The sequence below is a fragment of the Emys orbicularis genome, chromosome 6, assembly GCF_028017835.1.
Source record: "Emys orbicularis isolate rEmyOrb1 chromosome 6, rEmyOrb1.hap1, whole genome shotgun sequence".
Lineage (NCBI taxonomy): Eukaryota > Metazoa > Chordata > Testudines > Emydidae > Emys > Emys orbicularis.
Window position 1 is genome coordinate 74537228 of NC_088688.1, and position 27473 is coordinate 74564700.

Sequence of the window (27473 nt, forward strand, 5' to 3'; positions counted from 1 at the left end):
ATAGGTATATCTCCATATTAATATTCACTCAATAACCATCTCTCTGTCCCCACAGAAGGTCATTACAATTAAGAGTAAGGTCTAGCAGTTTAATTGTTGTAAACTGTGGTGGCACTATGGGTGCAGACTTAAGGTTGCCTGAGTAATATCCTCAGCTAAACTACCAGGCTAGTGTGTGCACTTTGTCTCTTTGGAGGCAGCAAACTTAACTTGTGTGAGGGTCCAGTGAGAGGGACTGGAAACTGCAGGGAAATGGTTTGGGGGAGCCTCGGGACTGGAATAGCTGTTGGTGTCATTCTGCAAGAAGTAACCAGGAAGCCAGGGTGAGGACATTGTAATGTGAGCAGAATGCTGGTGTCAGGGCTATGAGAAAAAGCTTCACATCACAGCAGCACCCAGGGTCACAGGGCAGGAAGAGATACAACCCCTTTGTTGTTTGTGAATTTATATGAAAAATCTTGAGGACATTTCAAATTTGTTTTGAGAGCTTAAGTTGTGTGACTAAAGAACTATGATTTTCAGCTATTTGACAAAACTTTCTACCTGTTACTGAACCCATCTAGTATATGCATGGTCATCTGAGCTAACCAAGTACCTTCCAACAATTGCATTTTTCTCAATGGAACATGGAAGCATGACAGTGGCAATAAAATTCCAGTTGGGAAGTAGTTAAAATATTATAGTTTCAAAATTGTTTCCCTAACCCTCAATTTTTCTTCCATTTGAAGACAAGACTTTCCTTTAATCGTCCCATTAGAACTCCATAATTCTCTTAATTATTCTTAACAACACTTGATGGCAACAGATTGTTGATGGCACTCACAATTGTTTGGGGAACTCTCTAATGAAGATTCTTGTTAATAATAATAGGTACTTATTTATAAATAGGAGCATTGAGAAATTAGTGCACAGCAGGCATATGATTAAAAATGCTGCAAAATTTGATTACAAATAATAAATATTTGAGTGCTTTATTGACGTTCTGATCTGAAGAGCTGTATTAGTTCTTTTCTAAATGGCAGTCGCTTACAACACTGTATAATACTTTAAAATGAAGAGATATTATTAGTTTCTTTTCATCCAAGTTAAGAATAAAAGAAATATTTTTAGACCAACCAGGCATTTGTGTATTAAATATACTTTGTATCTTTAAAGCTAATGGTTAAACAAAAGTAAAATTGAATACATTATAATACAGAATAATGAAAGGGTGATACCAGGAAATTTGGTTTGTCATTTATCTCTGTTATTTCATCCTACACGGCAATAACCCTGATTATCAGCATTATAGCTCCACCAAACAGAAAATGGAAGACAAGATCTGTCAGGCAACTCCCCCAGTCCTGCTCTTCAGAGAAACTTCCAACTCAAGAAATAGGCTACAGAATAAGTAAAGAGAAGAAAAAATTGGCTATTCTAAGCAACATTGCTTCAGGGTATATGGCAGAGAATGCAGGCTAGAAGAGAACCACAATAAACTGGATAATCTGTGAGTCTCCCTTGTCACATGGCCCTTTCCTCCCATGTGGTCGGCTGAAAGTATTGACTATCAGAAGCATGACTATTAATAAATGCTCTAGAAAAGCAGCTTCAGTGTAGCTTTCATGACAGTTCTTCTGAATTCAGTCAACTACAGGTCCAACTGACAATAGCAAATAAATGTGTAGGGGGAGGACCAGGTGGTTACTTTACAGATCAGGGAGGCCAGTGCCTCATCCCTCCAAGCACAAGGTTGACATGCTGCTGTATACAAGGAGTAACATTTGTCAGGATGCAGATGCAACCTTTCGGTAATCTTAAACCAACTGGATGCAATCCTTTATTTAGCAGGCAATGGAAGCACTGCATGCTGTTTTCTCTTGTTGGAAGCAGATGAAAAGCAGCACAGGTTCTCTTACTGGTTGTGCATGAGGGGGTAAAATTTAATCAGTCACATTATGTACAGAACAGAAAACGTTTCCCCCTGTGAGGGAGAAGGCACTAGGCCTAGGGTCAGTAGAACAATTGTTTAATTAATACGAAAAAGTCTATTGCCCTTTGGAATAAACTCGGGGGAGGATGAAATATTGTTTGACCCAGAAAAAGTCTGAAGACAGGGAGGTGGTATAAAGGACGAAACTCAAGCCAAAGTCCCAGCAACTAAACACACATCTTTGAAAGTGAGATTCTTGAAGGGGAAATTTTCCCTTATGTTCAAATATGGAATCCATAACAACATAGAAAACTTACAAAAGACGTCACTGTGGAATAGTTCGCTGGTGTTTTACTGAATATAATCATTGATTTGTGAAAGAATGAGATCCAATATCTCTAAGCTAGATACAAAAAACTGAGAAACTGCCAAAGTGTATAGATAATTCACCTTGCAGCTTTTCTTACACTCTGCCAGTATCACTCAAGGGTATGTTTAAGGGAGCAGGAGAAAATGTCAATCTTCTTCTCTCGCCCAACACTGAAAGAATATATCCCACATCTTGGAGAAAGTATTGGATGCAGACTTCTTCCTACTCTTCCCAACAAATGGCTGGCCTACACTGGGAACTTAAATCAGCATAGCTACATCCAGGGTCGCCGAGAGCGGGTTCGGGCCCCGGTGAAAAAAATGTTTCGGGCCCACCAGTAAGGGCGGGGCCCCCTTCCAGAATTTTTTCAGGCCCCCCAACAAGGGCAAACCGGCTAAACAGGGACAATGAGGGGGAGGAATCCGGGCCCTGGGCCCCCTTCCGGACCACGGGGCCCCGGTAATTTGTACTGGCTTCCCCCCCTCTCGTCGGCCCTGGCTACATCTCTCCCGGGCATGAAAAATCCACACCCCTGAGAGACGTAGCTATATTAACCTAGCCCCCGGTGCAGATAGCGCTATGTCAACAGAAGCACCCCACTCCCAGGAGCGTAGGTAGTATCTACTCTGAAGCACTACAGTGGCACAGCCGAAGCGCCACAGCTGTGTCACAGTACTGTTCCAAGGGTAGACAAGCCCCCAGCAATCTTCTTCGGTATTGAAACCAATCAACATCCAGGCCATTAACACATTCATAGGGTCCTGGTTTAGGAGATCATGATTAAGAAACCACTTTCATGGTCAGGAGATGGTAATACTTCAGCAGTTGGACATTACAGCCTTTGACAAATCTCCTGGAGTGCATGAGGATATAGACTCCAGTCCCACAGAAGTAGATTCAGTTGGACACTCTGATCTGCTACAGCAGCGTTTCCCAAACTTTTTTGGCCACAGAACACTTTTTAGCCTATTACAGAACACTTATAATATTATTTTGTAGTAGTTTGGTTTTCAAATAAAAAATTGCATTATTTATGCTCAAATAATTGTATTTTATAAAACAAAGCAAAAAATACAAATTTAAAGTAACTTGAACTAACAATTTCTAACTGGAAAGCGCGTATAATGTAGTACAAAAATCAAGTGCAAGAGTCAAAATTTAAAACAGTGTTCTACTTTAAAAAACCTGTTTTATATATATACACAAACACCAAACAAATTAGATTTTTACTAGGAAAATCTATTTTTATAAACAGAAATCCAAATTTGGATTTAATGGGATTGGTGTTTCTGCATTTTTCTATCACAAATTTGCTTAATATTAGGAATAATGCTGGAAAGTTGAATCCTCATGTCAGGCGCAGCATCAAGTGTATTCCTATATTTGGTTTTTGTTGCAGTATAATACGAAAATCCCGTCTCACACAAATAAGCTATAGCAAAAGGAAGGAGCACTCGAACTGCACCTTTAGCCACATTAAGGTACTCTTCTATTAGGCTGCTCCAAAAATTATTCCGCGGAAGATCCTTAAACTTTTGTTTCAAATCAGAGTCAGAAATTAAGTCAATTGGGCTTTCATAATCGTGCGTAGTAAAGCCGACTGATTTGGCTGTAATTACAAACGGATTTCGAACCCAAGCATTATCATCAGTAGTTGTAGGAAAATATTCTAATAAAGAGGCCTGCAAGTCACGTAAGTGCTGTAAAATGGTGCTGGAAACTTCTTCATGGATTGTAGAATTTATTTCAGTCAGAAATTCATGTACTGTAGGGAAGCAGTCGAAGTTATTCTGTTCTACAGAAGATGCCCAGAATTCCAGTTTCTTTTTTGACGACAAAATTTTATCCATTGTAGTAAAAATGGTCACATTCTTTCCTTGCAGCGACAGATTAATTAATTTAATTTTGCAAAAATATCTGCAAGATACGCAAGTCTCATTAGCCATGAAGAATTTGTCAGACAGTCATTAAATTTTCGTCCTGAATTATCTGAAGTGAAGAATACCAGTAGTTCACTACGAAGCTCAAAAAGCCTCACAAGCACTTTTCCTCTGGATAGCCACCTCACTTCTGTATGTAAAAGAACCGCTTTGTGCTGACTATCCATTTCCTCACACAAAATTTTAAATAACCTGGATTGAAGTGGTCGAGATTTGACAAAATTGATAATTTGTACTGCTTCATCGAGCACAATTTTCAGATATGCTGGTATTTTTTTAAATGCAGTGCTTGTCTGTGTAGAACACAATGGCTCTTAGCGCTTTCTGGTGCCATGCTTATGATTCGTGTTACAGCTCCCTTCATCTTCCCAATCATTGCCCGAGCACCATCAGTACATACATCAATACATTTTCCCCAACTAATTTCATGCTTTCTGATAAAATTGTTGATGCAGTTGAATATTTCTTCTCCAGTTGTGTTGCTTTGCAGAGAGTAACATAAGAGCAGCCTCTTCAATAGTATTATTAAATCTATATCGGACAAATACTAGTAGCACAGCAAGGCCTGAAACGTCTGTGGACTCATCTAGTTGCAATGAATACTCATGGCAAATTTTCAGTCAGCAGACTAGCTCTTTTTCTATGTCATCGGCAAGATCTTTAATACGACGTGCAACAGTATTATTTGACAATTGTACAGCATCAATTTTTTTACCAGACTGCTTGCTTAACATGCACGTTACAATATCTTTCATGCAAGGATTGATAAGCGTTTCTCCAATAGTGTGAGCTTCTCCGGCAAGCGCAATACGGTAACTTACTCGATAAGATGCCTCTGTTGCACTTTTGTTGTCTGTTTTAGCAATTTTAATCATCAAAAGTTTATAATTTCCAAGTGAGTCACACTTCCTCTTGAAAAAACTTATATCTTTGTCTTTGTATTCAGCATGCTTGGTTTCCAAATGCCTACGAAGTTTAGCAGGAGCCAATGAACTGTTTGCTAGTATTTTGTTGCACACGACGCACTGCACATCAGGAACATCTTTATTTCCAACACACGTAAAACCGAAAGACAAATAACTTTCATCATACTTTCGTTTCGGTCTTTTAACACCTGCTTCTTCTTGTTTTTTGATATACTTCGGTGGAAATTCTTTCACCTTGGATAACTCACTAGTAACAACAGATTTTTCGGCAACAAAAGACTGCAATTGTTCATCCTCACTTTGAAGTGTCACAATATTTTACTCGTTTATTTCGGCCACAGTTGGAGTACCAGAAGAACATGCTTTTCGTTTCAAAGTTCCTTCTTTTAGCCACAAATCCATGGTGATTAGGTTTAGTAACAATATTTAGAAATACTGATTTTTGTCAAATTTTGTTTGTCACAAATATTTATATTGTTTCGAGCGAAGCTAGTTTAGTTGTGCTTATCGCACACACGGTAAAGACCCACAGGTTTGAACGTGTTGAGTGAATATGTTATATTCAACATGGCGTAAAGAAAATGGTGTGTGCATACCACTGCAGTTCGCGCAGCCGCGAGCGGAAGGGGTACGACGTCACTAACTGAAACGTGCCCGAAAGGGGTAGACATCAACATGCTTGCGTGCCACGTTCTCTTTACGCCATGATATTCAATACAAGATCTATCAATAACCGGAAAAAGAGTTTTACGTTAAATTATAGTCATTCAAAAAGAGTTGTAAACTATGCTTCAAATATGCCAAATTTAAAATTAAAAAAAAATTAAAGACCCTTTTTTCTAATTATGATTCTTTCACGGAACACCTATTCACATCGTGCGGAACACCAGTGTTCCACGGAACACAGTTTGGGAAACACTGTGCTACAGTCTTCTCCTTGACGTTGTGGTAGATCACTCTGAGACACATAAAAATGACTGACCCTTGCCAATTTAGTTATGCCAACTGTGACACTCTACACCCCAGGGAAGAGCCCTCTAGCCCCCATATTCATCATTTGTATATAATTGTGATATTGCATATAAAGCATGGTATCATGTATCAAGTAAGGTATCAGGGGAAAGGTTTGATCTGCTGAAAGCCATTGTTTCTAGCTAAATATGTACATCATTAATGCATATGAAGTTATGAGAATTGTGTTGTATGACTGTCACTAAAAAATGCTGTGGGTTTGGGAAGCACCCAGATACTAGCTCCCCAAAGTCAATAATCAGGGAGATAACCAACGCCCAGGTGCGTGTCGAACAAACATCAAGCAAGGGTGCTACAATTCAATGACTCACTTGCACAAGGCCACACCAGGGGAATTGCTCAACCTCGCCTGGTGACTCAGCAATGCCCACCAGACATGCCTGGACTTGTGTTCTCCAAGCATTTGGACTAAGGGTATAAAACAGAACTTAAAATCTATCTTTTGTAATCAATTAACTTATTTTACTGTTTATCTTTACCAGTGAGTTTGCCTGAAGTGCTTGGTAAAACTGCTCAGGTTTACAAAGGCTGGTGTATATCCACTTTCCATTGATGAAGTAGTGAACCAATTAATAAACTTGCTTTGTTCAAGAAAGGGTCTTGAGCACTGCAAAACGGTATATTCCTGAGGTACAAGGCTGGGAGATGGGGGGATTAGGCTGATGCCTTTCTCTGTGTGATTCATGAGTGGCTCTGGGAGCATTCATGCAATCTAGCTGGGTGTATGGCTCTACATGTGGTTGAGCTGAGTGATAACAGCGCCTGGAGGGATTTGGTGCTTGTCACTAGCAAAGTATTGTGAGAGACAGCCTAGGTTGGAAAGTTAAAGGGGCACAGCAGTCCCACAGTCTCAGGCTGTAACCCGGGGATTCCGCCACACCAACACAGCCTGATTGTCACACCAGACTGCAATGTTGTGGGTGGTTCCCAAGATAGGAGAAAATAGAAAATAGAAAACACACATTCTTAATAGACTTCTCTATAAATGAACCAGACAACCTAAACCTGTAGACACCTTATCTGAACGAACACCATTCCAAAATATCCTCTTCTCACATGAGAGGTTCATTAATGTTGTCCAACATAATGGGCTTTCAGATTGTCACAATTTCCCATCTAATGACACCAGCTCCCAGCTCATGAAAATGAGATAAAGCACTACAGAGAGTAAACCCTGGTAAACTATTATTAAAAATTGTTACTCAATCTTTCTGCACAATATATTTTTAATAATGCTTCTAAGTGAAAAAGATTACTTTATCAACATGACACCTTGATTGGATATATCAGCTACATATTACATAGAGAATGACAAGTAATTTATACTAGGACAATCATGCTCTCCCACATAAAATTCAGCGGGAGGGCAAAATTCCCAAGTTTACATCTATTCAGCATGCAATGTTTTCATATCTCTGGGGTGAGCAGAAGTCATGGCCCTCTAAGCCCCACTGCTATCCCAATATCTGTGCGAAATCCTACAGATCTCAAGACGTCTGCAGAAAGCAAGGAGATTGGTACAAAGGACAAAGTACTTTGCTCCCTGGTACAATGGCTCCATCTCTAATACCATCATATGTGTCTTATCGTGAATCTGAGGGGGTTTGCCAGTAGGAAAAGAGCCACAGGAATTAATGCTTACAAGATCTACATTTATCTTCATGGGTTTTTCCAAGGGGTAATGCCACACAGTGTGTCAGTCCCATAGCAGTGTCCCTCAAAACCCTTTTAGCCCTGACAGACTTTGTAAAGGACATTCTTACACAAAATAAGAGGTGGATGCATGTAGATACTCTTCCCCCCTTCCCCTCGCCCCCACACAAAGTCACTGAAAATCTGTTGAGGACGTTCAGCTACTTTCATCCCCTTCCCTGCAAAACCAAGTAACAGAAATGCAAGTTACAATGCAATTTGTATGGTCTACTGCATCATTCATAACTATAAAAAGGGACAATAAATGATGTTAGAACTGGCCATCTTCCATGGCTAACCAGCCAAAAATCCCAGTTGGGATCCAGTGACTCTCTGCAGGCATCCCACAAAGCTAATCAGGTGCTCAAAGGCAAATGTAAAGCCCCAGCTCTTTTTTAGCAATCTGCAATGAACCTGTTAATCAAGAGGAACAGGTTTTCATTATTCCTTATGCATGCAATGTATATATTGGGGGAAGAGAATCTCAGCTCATGTCTGTTCTCTGGCTGAGAAGAGAGGATTTAAATCCAGATTAATGAAAGTTCGGATTAATGAAAAAGTTTGATTTTTTTCCTGTGAAGTAAGAAAACGAAAAGATCTATTAGATCATCTTTACCTGTCCTGAGTGCTTTGCCAAGCCTTTACCCCCACCCCCAAAGCCATAGTTCCAGTAATGAAGATTCCATTACTTCACAGGCCTTAACTAAATATTTGCAGAGGCAAAACTAACAGTTGCAAAGTCTTTGAATTTCAAGAAGCAATAAAAAAGTACTTTCAAGCAAGTTACAAGCAGAAAAAAGATTGGAGCTCAAAATGTCAATATTTAAAACTTGTGGTGAAGGATATGCAAGTTCCATTTACCCACTTAGACAGTTTCTGATAGTCTCTGCTGACATAGGGAACTGTTGGAGACAAATCATTTCCCCAGTATCCATCTTCCCAAGCTCTCTGGATCAAGGACTGAATCATAGATATGTGCTTGTACAGAACCTAGCACAACAGGACCAGAATTCTAGGCGCTTTGGACTCTACCACAATGCAAATATGTAAATAAATAAATAAATAATGAATGAATGAATGGCAAGTGTTGGTCAGAGTTCTATATCAGGCTGGTATGTATTTGGATCCCACATTACAGTTTCTAATATAAACGTCTCCTGGATTGTGGACTAGGGAATGAAACGTTGTCTCTCCATTCTTTTGGATTACTAAAGCAGTTTTGCTCACATCCCAAGAGAGGTCTGGTAGATGACATAACTGTTTTATATCTAGCATGGAAGTGCATACTAAGGAACCGTAAAATAATTTCCCACCTTCAGATAGTGACTACATGCTACCATGCAGCAAATACCACTGGATTTCCTGGGATACGCTTTAGAGATGAGATAGAACTATGGCCTGCCTGTCATTTATTCAACAATCACCAGAGGATCTCCAGGATTTATTTCCAAAAGAGAAAACGTGATTTTTTTTTAAACTTTACCTAATAAGAAAACTCTGCACAAGTATTTTGGGCAAGGATTCACCAAGTTACCTAAAACCATGCCCAACTTGGAGCATGTGAGGAGTCGCACTGATATCAACGAGATTCTTAACATATTTAAAGTTCAGCATATGCTTAAATACTTGCTCATTTGAGGCCTTAATTAAGAGGTATTTGAACTATACTTCAGACAGTTAAAACAATTGGAATTACTTCTGGAACAATGCAAATAATGGGGATGTTCCCCCCGCTGCCTTTTTTGCATTGATGGACTGAATTAACATCTACTATGAGCTTTCTAAACTGGTCCAGCATGAAGAGAATAACATGTATATTTTAATGGTTAAATATTTATGACTTTTATCTAATTTTTCCAATTAAAAAACTTTACTCCTAATTCATGACAATAGACAAGACAGCTTCTAATAGCTCACTAACAACATAAAAAGGTGTTGGCTGTACAAGTGAAGCAATATCATTCCACAAATACATACAATATGTTAAATTTTAAAATATATTATCTGAATGCAAAGAATTTAATAACTCATAACATTTAGCACTTACAAAGCATTTTGAAAATGTAAAGTTCCATACAAACATTAATTAATAAGAAAAAAAGCAATGATAATCTAAAACTGATCTTCAAAACTGATTAGGGTATTTTTCTAGTCTCATATAAATACTCATTTGACCAGCACTTGTGGACTCAGAAATACGTAGAATGTTTTCTCATCTGATTTAAACCAGAAATAATGGACTTTTGTAAATGTATAACAAACTCTTTTGATAAAGTAAGCCAATCTACCTTAACCAAACTATTTGTACTCAGAAAAAAAAAAACATTCAAATTTAGTTTAATCTACATAAATGTATCTAAACATATTGAATATCTGCGATGTAAAAGATGGAATAACGTAAGAACGGGTCTGCTAACGCTGCCAATAGCACTAGCAGCCCTGGAGGAGGCACGATCAAGCAGATTCACACCATCACATATCACATTTGCATCCTTTCCTGTGCTGAGTGCATAATTTTGACTATAAGGGTTAAACAAGTGTACTAGTGGGCAGTTCCCAGGATGCTCTTCTCCAGTGTTCAGGGGCACTATGTCTTACAAAGTGATTATGCCTCCAGCTACTTATTGTAAGACACATAATCTACTTGAGTGCCTAGGAAGCGTCCACTGTTATACCGGTGACTGACACAGTTCAATGGGACTGGTTATGGGAGTATCTGCTCATAATAACAACTATGGAGGTCACAATCTGACCCATAAAATAATTAAAACATACTGAAATGTGATGACTGAAACACTATAAAACATCCGTTCAGTAGTAGACAGCTATGAATGTCCATCTTTTTGAAAGGCCTTTGCTGTGCATAGGAGAATTAGAATATTTGAATTTTGTAAATCAGATTTTATTCTACAGTTTTATCAACTTCAGTAAACTAGCTGTACAAATACAAACATTTTATGATCTATTTTTAGTGTATTTCAATGAATTAAAGACCTGCCTACTCTATTCTCCTGTAAAAGGGTTGTTATTCAACACACTGTCTCAGAACAGAAGAGCAGTTCTTTTCTGCCCTGAAATTAAAAATATTTCTGTTGGAATTAAAAGCTTAAGGCAGTAAATGCTTTAAGCATCAAGATTATGGGAATTGCCTGTAGTCTACATTTTTACTGAGAGCGTAGGGGAGTATAGTTTTCTAATATACAGTTAGAGTAACTACCACAAACAGTAATCTTTAAACTAAGCTGATTAAGCAAAATGGCAACTAAAAATAATGGATTTAAAACAAAAAAACAACAAAAATGAAATTAAGTGTTCCAGTGCTGTAGAAGACTGCCCTATCATAGTACATAACTCATGGAGTAGGATTCAGAAGAAAAGGAAATGGTTTAAGGTTCTCTTTGTGAAGTTTGTGAAGCAAAGGGGCAGGAAGTCCATGATGTTTGACCCCAGATATGGAAACAGCCCCTGAAAGCAGCCTCGAAGCCTCACAGATCCATGGCAGGGATCAACAAGAGGCCAAATGTCCTCTTCCTCTGCAGAAGCTCTGTGCCCCAGTGTACCCCTAGCTCCAATGGAGCTGTGCAACCAGGGCTTCCCTGACCAGGAGATTGATAGAAAAGATAATACAGTCCCCCTTGCATTAATTTATTATGTGGTATTGGGATGCCCCCAGGTGAAAGACCACTGTGCCCATCACCAAATCTAGAGTATCCTGTGGGATATGTTAGAGGCCAGAAGCCAGTACACCAGCTCTAGCCCATGGTAACCTAGTAGTGCGGCTTTATTGGAACCCCACTACCAACTATTTCGAGTAACCATATGAAAAAAAAAAAAAGGATACAAACAGTGAAACTTATTTAAACAAGGTTTTTCCTCCCCTCTGGCCTGTGTGGCCAGCATGTGTTTTATCAGTTGTTTACCAAACTAATACAGAAGACCAATCACACCTGGATTTGACAACAACACTTATCTCTTTTTCTTTCTGTATGTAAGAATGAAACAACCATCTCTTATTGCAGATCTGATTTATTTAAAAATATCCACTTGCTGCATAATTTAATAGGAACCATAAACTACTTGTGAGAGGATTGCATTAAGGTTTCAAGTTTTATATTTCTACCCCCAAAGATATTGCTTATGGCTATTTATAAAGTTTTAAAGTATTTATGGGAGATCCCTTTTAAAAACCTCATAGGCTCTGGGTTTAGGATAAAATACAGTTGGTTGTGGATGAAGCATGACTTGTAGATCAAAACACCACTTTGTTAAATCCACAACTAAACTGATTAACTCATAGAAGGCATTTTTAGGAGAAAACACAGGCTGACAAGTTGTGTATAACAAGTAACTTGTGTTAGACTAAAACTTGTTATACAAAGGATGGAATAACTGCCCAAATAAGAGTGGTTAATCACATAACAATAAATTAAGTCTTCCATCCTGCACTGAGAATCATGTGTATGCATCCTACACAGCACCACAGACTTACACAAATTTTTTTCAGGGCTGTGCTTACACAGTTCTCCGAGCAGGACTAGAACCTACATTTTATTAGCACTAACTGTTAGTGCTATATTCAAACATTATAATCTAGAGTACTTGGATAGGAAAAACCTATTTCTGTTAATGATAATATCTGGAGAAAACGTGATGTTATTAATATGTTTCATCATAAGCTCCCTCCATATTCAGTAGCTGTGATTTGACGACCGTTCTGGATTCTTACAAGCTTTCCCTCGGACATGAGTAGAAGTGTTGAGAATTTGCACTGAAGGATCACAATATCCTACTTTCACACTCAGGTTCATACATTTACCTGGAAATAGGATAAGGATAAAAAAAATGTAGACTTCACAACTGTGAACATTATTAAGAGGCCTTACCACCACCACTTGCCTTTTGGAAGTCCTGAGTTCAAGCTAGAGATGGTTTGGAATTTTCTGCTGAAGCTTTTTTTTGGACAGAAAAATCCATTTCCACAAAATGGAAAACCTCCCTGACATTTTTCAAATTTTCCATTGGAACATGTCAAGTCAAACTGAAAATATTTCAATTTGTCAGGCCAACCCGATTTTTTTTTTCCGGGTCAGCTTGACATTGTGTGTGTTTGCTGGAGCTGCCACAATGCCTCATGGGAGCTGCAGTTCTAATATCTCATGACTGCATTCTTTATTCTATGGGACAGTCTTCCTGGCAGAACTACTACATTTCCCAGGATGCACCACAGTCTCCCCTCTAGTTGAACCAGTATGGTGAATCATGGGATTCATGTGACCACTGTGCATCATGAGAAAAGTACTCTGGCCTGGGAACTCAGCTCACAGAAAAGGATGGGCGCATGTGGCACCCAAACTATAGCAACCATGAGGCACTAAAGCAGCTCAAGTAGATGTGGATTAGTGCTGAACCAAACTGAAATTTAATGTTTTGAGTCCGTTCAACAAAACAAAATGAAACATTTCAATTCAGCAACGTCAACACGAAAATTCTGACATTTCAAAATCCAAATTTTTTGAACTTAATGTTCTGTGAAAAATGTCAGTATTTTGACTTTTTGTCTCAATTGTGACAAACAAAATTTGAAACATACAAATTTTATACAGAATAAAGTTCTAGTTTTTGACCAGTTCTAGTTCAAATACTTCCAGTGGGAAAAAAAAAACATATATTACACTCTCAAGTCAAAGCATTACATCTTACCTGCTTAGGAAGCCGGAAAAGAGAGTTTTTGTAGAATATATCTTTAGCCTGACTCCATGTTCCATCAATGATGATGACTGTGGATGGACTTGGGAAGATCAAAGCCAATTCTTCCAAATTAGCTGCTTCAGCTCCAGGATACAGAATTAGAGTACTAGAATTTCGGCACACAGCTGCTAATTCAGGATACCTACATGAACAGAGAGAGGACTGTTTTTCTGAAAGGGAAAATAAATGTAATGTGTATCATGCCTCATTCCCATAGCTCTGCCAATTTATTGACTCTTCAAATTCACCTTCTCCCAACTTCAACTATCCAACCCACTATACTCCCATCCATAGCCTTCAATTCTGCTCCTTAGTCAGGCAGAGGAATCTGCAAAGTACTAAGAGGTGTTACTTTACCACAAGCTTACAAAAGGCCTAGGGGCTAAATTTTCAGAAGTGGCTACTAATTTTGGGTGTCCAACTTGAGAGTTTTAGTTCCGATTTGCAGAGAAGCTAAGCACCCAAAACTCTAATTGAAGTCAATGGAACTTAAGTACTTAGCATCTCTTTAAAAAAAATCAGAGTGGTCTTGGCATCTCAAGTTGGGCACCAACAGAGATAGGAAAACTTAATGGACGCTTGAAAATAATGGCCAAAAGATACTGACTCTGCAATACTCCCAGCTCCTGCCAGCCCAGTGAGCAAGACACAAGGACCAGGAACAGAGCTTTAATCTCCCATATGACAGCATTTAATTTTCACTAGATACAGAGCTAAATTCAGTTTATTTGCTTTAGGGAAAGTTCACAGTTATGCAGACATCGTTGAATGTTTGAATTATTTATTATGGATTTTAAGTCTTATTAGGTTTTTACAAATGATTAAAAAACATATATACAAAATAGTTTCAGCATAAATAAAAAGCAAAGGACTACAAATGCTTTCATCAGATTGAGGGTGAATACTGAATACAGAAAACATTTTCCATTATGTAAGTAAAAGCATTTCAAAATGTTTCCAGAAACAAAAATCCAAGTTTAATGCGTATTTAATAGTACTAATAATAATGCAGGATTAAAGTTCCATGGCTAAGAACTAAAACATTAGGAAATGTGAAAGTTACATTTGAACTCTGAACCTTGGTTCAGTTGTATTCTGAAAAGGAACTGTGAGATTCTATGTTAATTGTCTCAGTAGTTCCACTGACTTGTTCAACATCAATGTAGAAAGATGGGAGGAGCGCAAAGAATCCCGTCCAATTTGGAGGGAATATCTGGCACTGGATGCCGCTCAACATGAAGAGGCTTTGATCCAGAGGATGGAGCAAAGTGAGAAAGAAGAAAGCAGCATACTGTAGTTTTGGATTGTAACTCAGGCTTAGTCTACACTTACCCCCCAATTCGAACTAAGGTACGCAACTTCAGCTACGTGAATAACGTAGCTGAAGTTCGAAGTACCTTAGTTCGAACTTACCTCGGTCCACACGCGGCAGGCAGGCTCCCCCGTCGACGCCACGGTTCCCCCGTCGACGCTGCGGTACTCCTCTCGTCTAGCTGGAGTACCGCAGTCGACGGCGATCACTTCCTGGTTCGACTTATCGCGTCCAGACAAGACGCGATAAGTCGAACCCAGAACTTCGATTCCCAGCCGCCGAACTAGCGGCTGGGTGTAGACATACCCTTAGACACCACATGGATCTGGAAATTTGTAACAAACTGTGTTGCTCTTGAATTGGGCTTGTCAGCCATAAGCGGATTCATCAGGCACCTGATTAGACCTCTTATGCATATACCATGATCCAGTTTGGATCGACAGCTGACAATGAAAAATGGTTACAGTGACTTCACTTGAGATCTGGTCCATTTAAATGTATAAAGATTATTTTTCTAAGTGCCACTTTCATAAATAAATCTTGGAATTCAAAAGTTAATTATTACTTATATAGTGTCATAAGTGGGCATGTTGCTTTACAGACAAACGAAAGACATTGTCCCTGCCCTAAGGAACTTGCCATCTACAGACCTGATCCTACCAGATAGTGAGCCTCTCTAGAGATATTCAGCACTCGTCACTTACATGGTGGGAGGGTGCTGAACGGCTCTCTGGAGGTGTTCAGCATCTTGCAGGTAATGGGCCAATTACACAACCACTACCAGACACTGCAGTGCTCACTACCATGAGTGGCCTTATTGGAGCCATGCCCAGCACTAGTAAGATTTGCAGAATAGACCTTCTAAACTCAGCATAGGAAGAGACAAGATCAACAAACACAACCTGGTGGTTGGATTACAGAGGGACATGGTTAACACTAAATAAGCTCATGAGGTTATATGTTTTTGTAACATGTATATTTTAGTTCCATCTGTTTTTTAAATTAATTTGGTGTAGATGTGCCGGTTAGCTGGTCTTTTTCTTCTCATGTATCATCACTATTAAAATACACGTTGAGTGAGACATATTAGGTGTACCCTTCAATTGCACCTAACTATGCCTTTCTTTGATGTGGTGAAACGGAAATAACTTGACTTACAGATTCAATTATAATATACAGGGTTGGCAGTTAAAATATCTTCTTACTTATAAACTGAACAAATATAATATGGAGTTGCTGAGACACAAATATGTACCTCAACAATACCATTTTTAAAGCTACTTTACAGAAAGCAACAACCATGCTTTGGATCTGCCTCCTTGTGCATAAGTATTACTATACAGTTTTTAATTATGTGGTGACATACTACTTCTCAAAATAATGCTATAGGACATGATTTTTCAAAAGGACTCAGCACACACAGCTAGAGCCAGATGTTCGTAATCGGAGTTGCTCTATGGAACACTTTTGAAAGTAATGCCATTCATTTAGTTGCCCAAATGGGAGAAATTGGTGAGGGACTCTTTGGAAAATTTGGTCCATATAAACATTCTACATTTCTTTCTAAAAGCTTAAACTACACATACAATACATTAAAATTTGTATTGTAATGGTTATGTCCAAATGAATAGAGTTATGGTTAGGTATTCAACCTGCACCTTTGCATTTCCCTAAGTTTAAATGCTAAGCTGCGTAACCTTAACAATGCCTTAATATAGCTTTTTTGTATTTAGTTTCTTTTCTTTTTACCTTTCTCTATTAAATTCATCATCAGAACAAAGAATAATTAACAGGTGATACAAAACAAAAAGAAAAAAGTGTGTTTCGTATTAAAAGTTAATTAAATGAAGGTTAGTGAAGCTGGTTACAAAATAGGTAACTAAAACAATAATTTCTGCCCTTGTGTGTCATTGCTTGTATTAAGAAATGAAACGGTGTTTTTACATAGGTATCAGTTTGAAACATTATTGACTTTAAGACACTGCTGCACCAAGAAGATTAATTTCAGAGCAGACACCATACTGATGGCAGCCCTTCAGAAGCTGCCAAGCCTCAAGAGGGAACTAAGCCATTTAAAAAAAAAAAAAAAAAACCTGAATCTTCTAACTACCACCATTTATTCCCCAGATCAGCGCCAGACTTTTAAAGGTTTTACATCTCAGTGTCGGTCAGAAAAAAAAATGCTGTATATGAAAAAAGTGATTTTCTTAAACAGCCCAGTTCCCTCCTGAGTACCACCTACTTCAAAAAGACTGCAAAAAGAGTAGCAGCTGCTCCAATTCAAACCAAGTATACAATGAAAGTTCCTATTGACTTTAGGTACCATGATTCCAGTATTTTCAAACTAGTCAGGATTTAGAATTACTTAATTTTTGTGCTCTTTTATAAACACATGATCATGAAAAAAGCTGATAATTAAAGAATTTCAACCACAGAATTGCTGTGTACTAATTTCACTGCTGTAATGCTTATCAGCTAACAATAATCATTAGCTTATCAGCTAATCCTTCAATTTGTTCTGTCTGTTTTATCATGTAAATTTTAATGTGCGTCTAATAAGGATTATCCAAAACTTTACGTTGAATGGCCAATGGTCTCAGTCATATTCATATTTAAAATTCCCAAACAAAACTTTAATATGACGCAATTATGGTTTAGCAGTGGTTAAGCCATAGGTAAGGTTGTATCAGTGAACTGTGTTTAAGAAGGCACACGATGGCAACATCTGTTAGCTGTTTTATTCAAAACTTACAAATTGAGTATAAGAAAGCTTCTAATTTTCTGGATAATTATAACTTCTAGGGCAGTTATATTTTAAAATATTGTTGGAATAAAAACAAATGGTTTTATGTTTGGGTCACTAGCATCTCACTTTTTTTCAGAACCCTTTTACAAAGATTACTAATGGAGCGTCTACACTAAACTTAGTTTATATAAATACCAGTTTTATATTTTCCCATTTTGGAATTTGAGAAAAATGGTTATGCTTCATAACTGATTTGAGCTGTGCCTATTTGAAAGGGCCCATTAATTATATGATGGTGTTGTTTGCTAGGCACAGCTCTATGTCCATACATTGCATCCAGTTTCAAATTACTACAGGCCCATTTACTCTAATGTAAATGTTGACTTCAGTGTCATCAATTTAAAAGTGCCACATTTACGAATATCAACATTCTTTGCTAAGTAGCATCCTATGTCTTCATACATGACAAGGTTTGTCTAGTTGCAAAAGCTGTTTGTAGGCTGTCAACATTTCTCCACTCTGACCCCTCACTGCAGCTGCTGCATTCACCAGATTGTTGCCATTCTTTGTAAGGCAGCATATTATTTGCTTGCAATTTTTCATCTTCAATTTCAACAGTTTAAAAACTAGGAAAATTCATTTAATATTAGTTAAGGTTGCTCTGCTCTGCTCTACTTACAACATTTTCCTCACATAATGAAAAGCAAGTAAATTGTGGAGGCCAATAGCCATATTTCTGTTTATCTTCACAAATATAAAGTGCATCAACTGTTAACTATTATTACCTTCCTTCCACAACACACTGTTAACTCCCATGGCTTTATCAACTATTACATAGTCTTAAATCTGACATACATACAAGAAGAATACATATGGTTATTAACGTATTAACTTTTTTTTTAAGTGTATATATAATTAATACTCAGTTATAACAAACAGGACAATGTGACTTCCTGCACCACTCAGTAAATTTCATGCTTTTTGATTATTATATACACTCACACATACAGACCTTCCCCACACATTACTAGGGGAGGGAAAGTTACAAACCAACAGACCACGAGCTCAAATCCTAGTTCTACTGGCTGTTCTTAATATTTCTGTGTCCTTCACAATCCTTATTAACCAAGGATTCATACACTTAGGAGACGCAATGGTCATTCACCCATTTTACAAATAAGGGTGTGTCTACATGGGGATACCCAGGAAAATTAATCCAAATTAAATGAATGTGAGAATTTAAAGTGGATTAGTTAAATGACATTAAACCCCTGTGGTGGATGCTTTTATTCAGAATGAAAATGGCATTAATTTAGGTTAGTTTAATTCACTTTTGAATTAAGATAACACAAATTAAGGCCACTTTAATTCTGAATAAGAGAATCCATAGAGGGGTTTAATGCAGTCTAACTAATCCATTTTAAAAATTAGTTTGCATTAACTTTCCCGAGTGTCCCGATATAGAGGAGCCCTAACATAACTGCGAGGTTGCACAATGTCACTACAGGCAGAGCTGGGCATAGAATCGGTCTCTACAATGACAGATCCAAGTCTCATCCACTTTGCCATACAACCTTTCAGAAGAAGTGGGCCAAATTGTGTGCCTGCGTGACCCACTCTAACACAGGGTAGATCTTCATCCCTCTAGTGGCCAAACCACCTATGAAAGTTTGACACCAGTGCCTCCTTGCTAACAGACGTGATCCTTTAACTCAAGTGGTGTTAGTTCCTGCTTTTAGATTCAGAGTTCACAAATTCAATTCTAACAGCTAACCCAAACAAGAGAGTTGTCATATTTAGCTATGCTGCCTTTAACCACTAGACAACACTCAGCAGCCAGAGACAGGAACAGAGCCTGTGCGAGTTCATAGTAGTTGTGCAATCCAGTGATAAAGTGTGTGCTTTGTCATGTTCTATGCGCTGCTCTTAACACGGAGAACAGCATGCTTTCCCCATCAGTTATTCGTACAGCTGAAATGGAAGAGATCGAATGCTGTGGATCTGAAGGTTACAGGTTTAAACACATCTGATAATCCAGGGGGAGAAGAATTGTCTAAATTAGAATGAGGACACAAATTATTTGATATTGGAAAACACTGTATTTAATGCATATGTGAATGTTGTGTCAATATTTGTTTTATTGCTGCATTTGCAGTGTTTACATTTTGGTTAATGAGAACTGTTCCATTCAAAAGAGGGTTGAGTGCTTATTGGTAACTAGTAACTGAAAGCCCGTGAGATGTAAAGTCATGTGTGTCAAAAAGCTGAAAGTGGCTGAGAAGTTAAAAACTGGACAGTAACAGATTGTGAATCCCAATGATGACTGAACATGGTGATACTGTAAACAAAAAGAGCTCTCAACTACGCTTGTAGCTGTTTTCTCACTTCACACTGACTCAACAGACATTCTGGGCTTCAGAGTGATGTTTGGGGTTATTGTGTGTGCTGGCTGTGTTGTTGTGTGCTGGTTATTTTGTGGGGGGGTTGTTTGTGTTGTGAGAGTGGTATGGATTTGGGTAGGTGGTGAATAAGGAGTATGTGCCTAGGTGAACGGCTGTCTGTGTTTGGGGTTATTGTGTGTTCTGGCTCTTGTATGAGTGGTTTTGAAGAACTGTGGCAGTAAGGCCAAGTAATCTGCCATCTCTGCAGTCTTCTTTGTACAACCAATGAATTGTTGCACAGAAATTAGCTACAGAGTAAGGGTGTAGAGTAAATTAGGGTTGTGCCTAGTTGAGTTACCTGATATCACAATGGTCTAGGACTCTTGCCATGGCATATAAACACGCCTTGTCATGGCACAGATGTAATTCATAAAGTCAAATAGCTGAGAACTTAAAAATTGGATAGTAACAGACCACGAATCCCAGTGATGATTCAACCTTGTGATATTCTGAACAAAAAGCTTTCAACCACGCTTGCACCTGTTTCCATTACTTTACACTGGCTGAGACATTTCCAGCTTCAGAGTGATACACAGACAGGTGAAAATCCTGGAATGTTATTATATAGCTTATAAAGTTTACTTGAAGATTGAAGGTTTCTCTACAATTTTTTTATACCTATTTAAATAAAACAGTAGAAAAATACCTGTAGTTAGCTGAAGTTAGTCCACTCTGAGGTTTCACCAGACTGGTATGAAGGGTTTTACACCAGTATCACTTGGTTGGTATTTGCCAAACACTCCCCCCAAAACATAAGAAGAAGGGGGAGATATAGGGGAAGGGGGGCAAAGTAGCAGACCATGTTTAAAACAGCAGAACAATGGAGAAAACATTGTCTTTTGGGAAGTCCTCATTATCTTATCCTTGTACAATACCTAGACACTATTGCAATAGGCATTTCAGAAGTGCTAACAGATATAAGGATTGACAGACAATGATGGATAAATAGGCGTATGTTAGTTTTAAATATAGAATAGAATTGGAATCTGTGAAAGCAGAGCCAGTGCTAGGCATAAGCCGGGGTGGGCAAACTATGGCCCGTTGGCCGCATCTGGCCCGCGGGACCGTCCTGCCCGGCCCCTGAGCTCCTGGCCTGGCCCCTCCCCTGCTGTCCCCCCTCCCCCGCAGCCTCAGCTCGCTTGCTCCGCCGCCAGCGCAATGTTCTGGGCGGCGGGGCTGTGAGCTGCTGGGGCAGCACAGCTGCAGAGCCCGGCCTGACCCGGTGCTCTGTGCTATGTGGGGGTGGCAGCGGTGTGGCCAGGCTCCAGCCGGGCGGCGCGGCTGTAGTGCCACGAGCCACCGGTGCTCCAGGCAGCATGGTAAGGTGGCACAGAGCAGGGGGGGTTGGATAGAGGGCAGGGGAGTTTGGGGTGGTGGTCAGGATGTGGATAGGGGTCAGGGCAGTCGGCGGGGGGGGGAACAGGGGGTTGAATGGGGGCAGGGGTTCCAGGGGGGCAGTCAGGAAGGAGGGAGGATTGGATGGGGCGGCAGGGGGCAGTCAGGAGCAGGGGTTCCGGGGGCAGTCAGGGGACAGGGAGCAGGGGTGTGTGGATGGGGCCGGGGGCCGGGTGGATGGGGCAGGAGTCCGGGGGGAGAGCAGATAGGAGGTGGGGGCCGGGCCACGACCCCATCCCCTAACCGGCCCTCCATACAATTTCCGAAACCCGATGCAGCCCTCAGGCCAAAAAGTTTGCCTGCCCCTGGCATAAGCAGACTAAGCAATTGCTTAGGGCCCCAAGCAGCACAATGATGCCCCCTATTAATTATTAGTATGAGCTGTGGACGGGGGCAGGCAAAAATATTCTTGCTAAGGGTCCCCGAATGGGATAGCACTGGCACAGAGTGAAAAGAGTCATGTAACTTAGAGCATTGGTGGTACATTATATTGGGAACAAGTAAACTCATTTACAGTAGTTAACATAAGAAAAATAATATTTTTGTTTGGGAGCAACCAGGAGAAAAGCTCACAGTTCAAGCAAGTAATTAGTGAAAATATTTTCATATAAATGATAGCAGAAGTAAGTTGCACTCAACTTTCTAAAGGTATTGAAGCCGTTAATGAGTTTCCCAAACCTTCTAATGCATTTTTGATGTACCTGATTTAACCACTGACCTGTAACAGAGCTGGTATTTTGACTGTATGGAATATATTGTACTGATTCTGAAACCTAACCTGTGATGAATTTTGGAGATCTATGCATGTATTGTCCACCTGATTAATTTTTGAAGACAAACCAAGTTAAATGTTGTTTTTTCCCCCCTATTCTTTAAGACAGTCTCCTGCCCCAAATAACAGGGTTCAAGTCAAATGGGTATTTGGATGAATAGCTCTATTACAGCTTAATCATTAGTGTCCATAACATTCAGAATTTACTAGTAGATTACAGAAACTTGAAGATCTATGGCTAGAAAGTAAAGAACTATAGAACTTAAGTAGGCAGCTATTTCACTAAAAAAAGAACAAAAGGCCAAACCAAAGTAGCTTTGGTGTTTTTTTTCCCTTTCTTTGTAGCTGTCACTGTTATAAAGTTGATATTTAAAAACATGAGTGCCAAGATTTCTCATATAACTCTAAAAGTATGAAATGAAGATTATTCAGATTGTTGACAAGTCAGATTACAACGAGCAACTTCATCTAAAATGTGTTTTCTTTACAACACACAAGAATTTCCTATAGAGCTGAGCAACCAGTATTTATTGGGATTTTTAAAAATTGCTTGCAAAATATTTATTAGCATCCTAAAAAAGAAAATAAATCCCAGAAATTATGGTATTTTATTCATAAATATAGGCATTCTTTTTTTTCTTAGCACTTCCCTCATGAACAATAAACCTAGTGCTTGGCCAAAGAATTTACAATTATTATTATATAAGGCACTATACATGGCAGGACATGACTATTTATTTTAGAGCATACTTTAAACTTAGCATGTCTGTAAATAGATAAAATCATAGCTCTTTGTTGTTTCTTTTAAGTGTATTTTTTCCTTCCACAAGCCATATCAGTTTCAAAGATGATACACTGAGCAACAGCCGAAATGTTTGAAGGCTGAAATATGACAACTGGCTAGAGTTCTTCGTGCCCATCAAGTCTATCTTTACTAAAACATATATCCAAAATTGTACATTGTCTTAGGACCCTATTCAGGAAAGCATGTGCTTGAATGCTTTCCTGAACTGGAGCCTTACTGACTAACCCAGCAATTTTTCTGATCCATGTAATTATTATAACTATTATTACAACTTTTGTCATACCTCTCTGCTTTCCCTTCTTTTTTGTTTATTATATGATATTTTTATTGTTTCATGTATAAATTTACATTATCAGATCTTCTGGGCAGGGCTTGTGACAGTCGTCGTGTAACACCTAGCACGCTTCTGGGTGCTGAAGATAATCAATTTTTTCTTGATTTAAGACTTTTTTGATTTTTACTGACACCGCCCAATATGCTCAGCGCTGTGTGCAAATGGGTACTGTGTTCCCCATTTTTATTCTTGTCTACACTAAAGTAACTCAGTAGTGCTACCACACCTTCATAATGCTCCAGAAATTCAGTCATATTATTCTGGAATACTTCTGGTGCAGAGGATTCCATATGGAATCTGCCGAAAAAAAGGTCTCCCAAAAGAGCATTGTGATTTTAGCACTGTCAATGTTCAGTGAACTTTAATCAAACATGGACAGATCAAAAAGTGACCTCACATTATTTAATACTGAATACCTTGCCTGTATACTTTCTGAACACGAACATAAATCCTGGAAAAACTCATCATATGCACAAAAACAACGAGGAGTCTGGTGGCACCTTAAAGACTAATAGAATTATTTGGGCATAAGCTTTCATGGGTAAAAAACCCACTTCTTCAGATGCCTGGAGTGAAAATTACAGATACAGGCATAAATATGTATTGGTACATGAAGAGAAGGGAGTTACTTTACAAGTGGAGAACCAATGTTGAAGGCCAATTTAGTCAGGGTGGATGTGGTCCACTCCCAATAATTGGGATGAGGAGGTGTCAAGTTCAAGAGAGGCAAAATTGCTATTGTAGTGAGCCAACCACTCCCAGTCCCTATTCAAGCCCAAATTGATGGTGTTACATTTTCAAATGAATTGTAGCTCTGCAATTTCTCTTTGAAGTCTGTTTTTGAAGTTTTTTTTGTTGAAGAATGGCTACTTTTAAATCTGCTATTGAGTGTCCAGGGAGATTGAAGTATTCTCCTACTGGCTTTTGTACGTTACCATTCCTGATGTTTGATTCATGTCCATTTATCCTTTTACGTTGAGACTGTCTGGTTTGGCCAATGTACACGGCAGAGGGGCATTGCTGGCACATGATGGCATATATCACATTAGTAGATGTGCAGGTGAATGAGCCTCTGATGGTGTGGCTGGTATAGTTGGGTCCTATGATGGTGTCACTAGAGTAGATAGAGGGACAAAGAAGGCAACGGGGTTTGTTACAGGGATTGGTTACTGGGTTAGTGTTTCTGTGGTGTGGTGTGTAGTTGCTGGTGAGTATTTGCTTCAGGTTGGGGGGCTGTCTGTAAGCTAGCATTAGCCTCCCCCCCAAGGCCTATGAGAGGGGGATCGTTTTCCAGGACAGGTTGTAGATCATTGATGATGCGTTGGAGAGGTTTTAGCTGGGGGCTGTAGGTGATGGCCAGTGGCGTTCTATTATTTTCCTGGTTGGGCCTGTCCTGTAGTAGGTGACGTCTCATCATATGCACAAACTGAACACAGATAGGTTGTATGAAAAATATCATTTGTGTTCACAATAGTGCAAATATTACACGTACAAGTTATATTATTTATTATTTCTAGTACTGAAGTGCCTAGTAGCCACAATCAGGGACATTTCTGCATCGTAGAAGAAAACAAAGTAAAACCTGAAAATGAAACCAATACAAAAAAGATATACCTCAGAAAATTACATCAAGGTGCTAGTCACTGTAGAATTTTCATGAAGTACTGAAAAGGTTTACAGGTCAACTGAGCAAATGGCCTTTTAACTCAGTTATAGGATCAGATCACTTGGGCCAGTTCATGACATTAAATTGTAATCTATTCTCATACGACCGGGGTAGGCAACCTTTCAGAAGTGCTGTGCCAAGTCTTCATTTATTCACTTTAATTTAAGGTTTTGCGTGCCTGTAATACATTTTAACGTTTCTTAGAAAGTCTCTCTCTATAAGTCTATATTATATAACTAAACTATTGTTGTATGTAAAGTAAACAAGGTTTTCAAAATGTTTAAGAAGCTTCATTTAAAGTTAAATTAAAATGCTGATCTTACGCCGCCAGCCTGCTCAGCCCGCTGCGAGCCTGGGGTTCTGTTCACCTAGGCTGGCAGCGGGCTGAGCGGGGCCTGCGGCCGGGACGCTGGCTGGCAAGGGGCCAGCAGCCGGGACCCCAGACCTGGGGGGGGGGTCAGGGCAGAGGGCTGGGTGTGTGTGGGGGTTCAAGGGTCAGGGCAGAGGGATGGGGGCTGTGGGGGTGCAGGGCAGAGGGCAGTGGGGGAGTGGGGGGTTTAGGGGTCATGGCAGAGGGCTAAGGGGTGTGGGGGTGCAGGGCAGAGGGCTGGGTGTGGGGGGGTGCAGGGCAGAGGGCTGGGGGTGTGTGGGAGATCAGGGCAGAGGGCTAAGGGGTGTGGGGGTGCAGGGCAGAAGGCTGGGGGTGTGCGGGGGTTCAGGGGTCAGGGCAGAGGGCTGGGGTTCAGGGGTCAGGACAGAGGGCAGTGGAGGTGTGTGGGGTTCAGGGGTCAGGGCAGAGGGCTAGCGTGTGTGGGGGGTGCAAGGCAGAAGACTGGGTATGTGTGGGAGGGTTCAGGGGTCAGGGCAGAGGGCTGGGGGTTCAGGGATCAGGACAGAGGGCAGTGGAGGTGTGGGGGGTTCAGGGGTCAGGGCAGAGGGCTAGGGTGTGTGGGGGGTGCAGGGCAGAAGGCTGGGTATGTGTGGGAGGGTTCAGGGGTCAGGGCAGAAGGCTGGGTGTGTGTGGGGGGAGTTCAGGGGTCAGGGCAGAGGGCTGGGGGGTGTGGAGGTGTAGGGCAGAAGGCTGGGTGTGTGGGGGGTTCAGGGCAGAGGGCAGTGGGGGTGGTTCAGGAGTCAGGACAGAGGGCTGGGGGTGTGTGGGGGTACAGGGCAGAAGCTGGGTGTGGGGGGGAGTTCAGGGGTGTGGAGGTGCAGAGCAGAGGGCTGGGGTGCTTGGCTCGTGGGGGTGCTCCCAGCCCCCTGCCCTGAGCGGCTCAGGGCAGGGGGCTGGAAGGGATATGCCCTGTTTCACCCCCTTCCCCAAGGTTCCGTCTCTACCTCTTCTCTGCCTCCTCTACGGAGCAAGAAGCACGCTGCCACTTGTCCCCCTCCCCCTCACAAGGGCGATCAGCTGTTCGGTGCAGGGAGAGGGAGGGAGGGGGAGGAGGAGGGACAGGAAAGCACCATGCTGGGGGAAGAAGCGGGGGAGGGGAGGAAGCTTGGCTGCCGCAGGACCAAGCTTCTGCCTCCTCCCCCGCAGGGGAGAGCAGTGGGCAGGGGGGCTGAGTGGGGCTGGGGGCCGGGACCTCGGCACTGTGCCACTCAAAATCGGCTTATGTGCCGTGTTTGGCACGCATGCCGTAGGTTGCCGACCCCTGTCATACAAGCTGTGATTGCAGATTTGCAGCAAAATAAAAACTCCACACTCCTGGAACAGATAAATAGAAGAAAACTGGCACCTTTCTTTAAAAAGTTTGCTCTAAGAAAAAAAAAAAAAGAAGAAGATTTGGAGGTTGTGGTAGATAATCAGTTGAACGAGCTGAATGTAATAGATAATCATCTAAATGGTGCAATACTGTGACCAAAAGGGTTAATATATCCTTGGATGAATACAGAGGGGAATCTTGAGTAGAAGTAGAAAGATTATTTTACCTCTGCATTTGGAAAAATTGGTTACTAACCTTTCATAACTGTTGTTCTTTGAGATGTGCTGCTCATGTCCATTCCATGCTAGGTGTGCGCACCACGTGCACAGTTGCCTGAGATTTCTTTTTCCCCTTAGTGGTATTCAGAGGACCGGCCCTAGCGCCTCTTGGAGCCCTGCGCACATGAGCCGGTATAAGGGGTGCTGCCAGCCCTGCACCCCCTCAGTTCTTTCTTGCCGGTAACTCCAACAGAAGGGTAGGAATGTGGGTCATGGAATGGACATGAGCAACACATCTTGAAGAACAACAGTTATGAAAGGTTAGTAACCATTCTTTTCCTTGTTCAAATGCTTGCTCATGTCCATTCCATGCTAGGTGACTCACAAGCAGTATCCCTGAAGGTGGGCTCGGAGTTCATGGATGGGCAGATTGCAACATTGCTCTCCCGAAACTTGCATCA

At 40.4% G+C, this 27473-nt stretch overlaps 1 protein-coding gene across 1 annotated transcript in view; it reads right to left on the bottom strand.

Annotated features, from left to right (window-relative positions):
- The window catches only part of DTWD2 (DTW domain containing 2), a 190345-nt gene that overhangs the window by 68368 nt on the left and 94504 nt on the right, over nucleotides 1-27473 (bottom strand). Inside the window, exon 4 of the mRNA XM_065406722.1 lies at nucleotides 13573-13762. Coding sequence (XP_065262794.1) covers nucleotides 13573-13762 — 190 coding nt within the window. The remainder of the gene's footprint in view (nucleotides 1-13572; nucleotides 13763-27473) is intronic.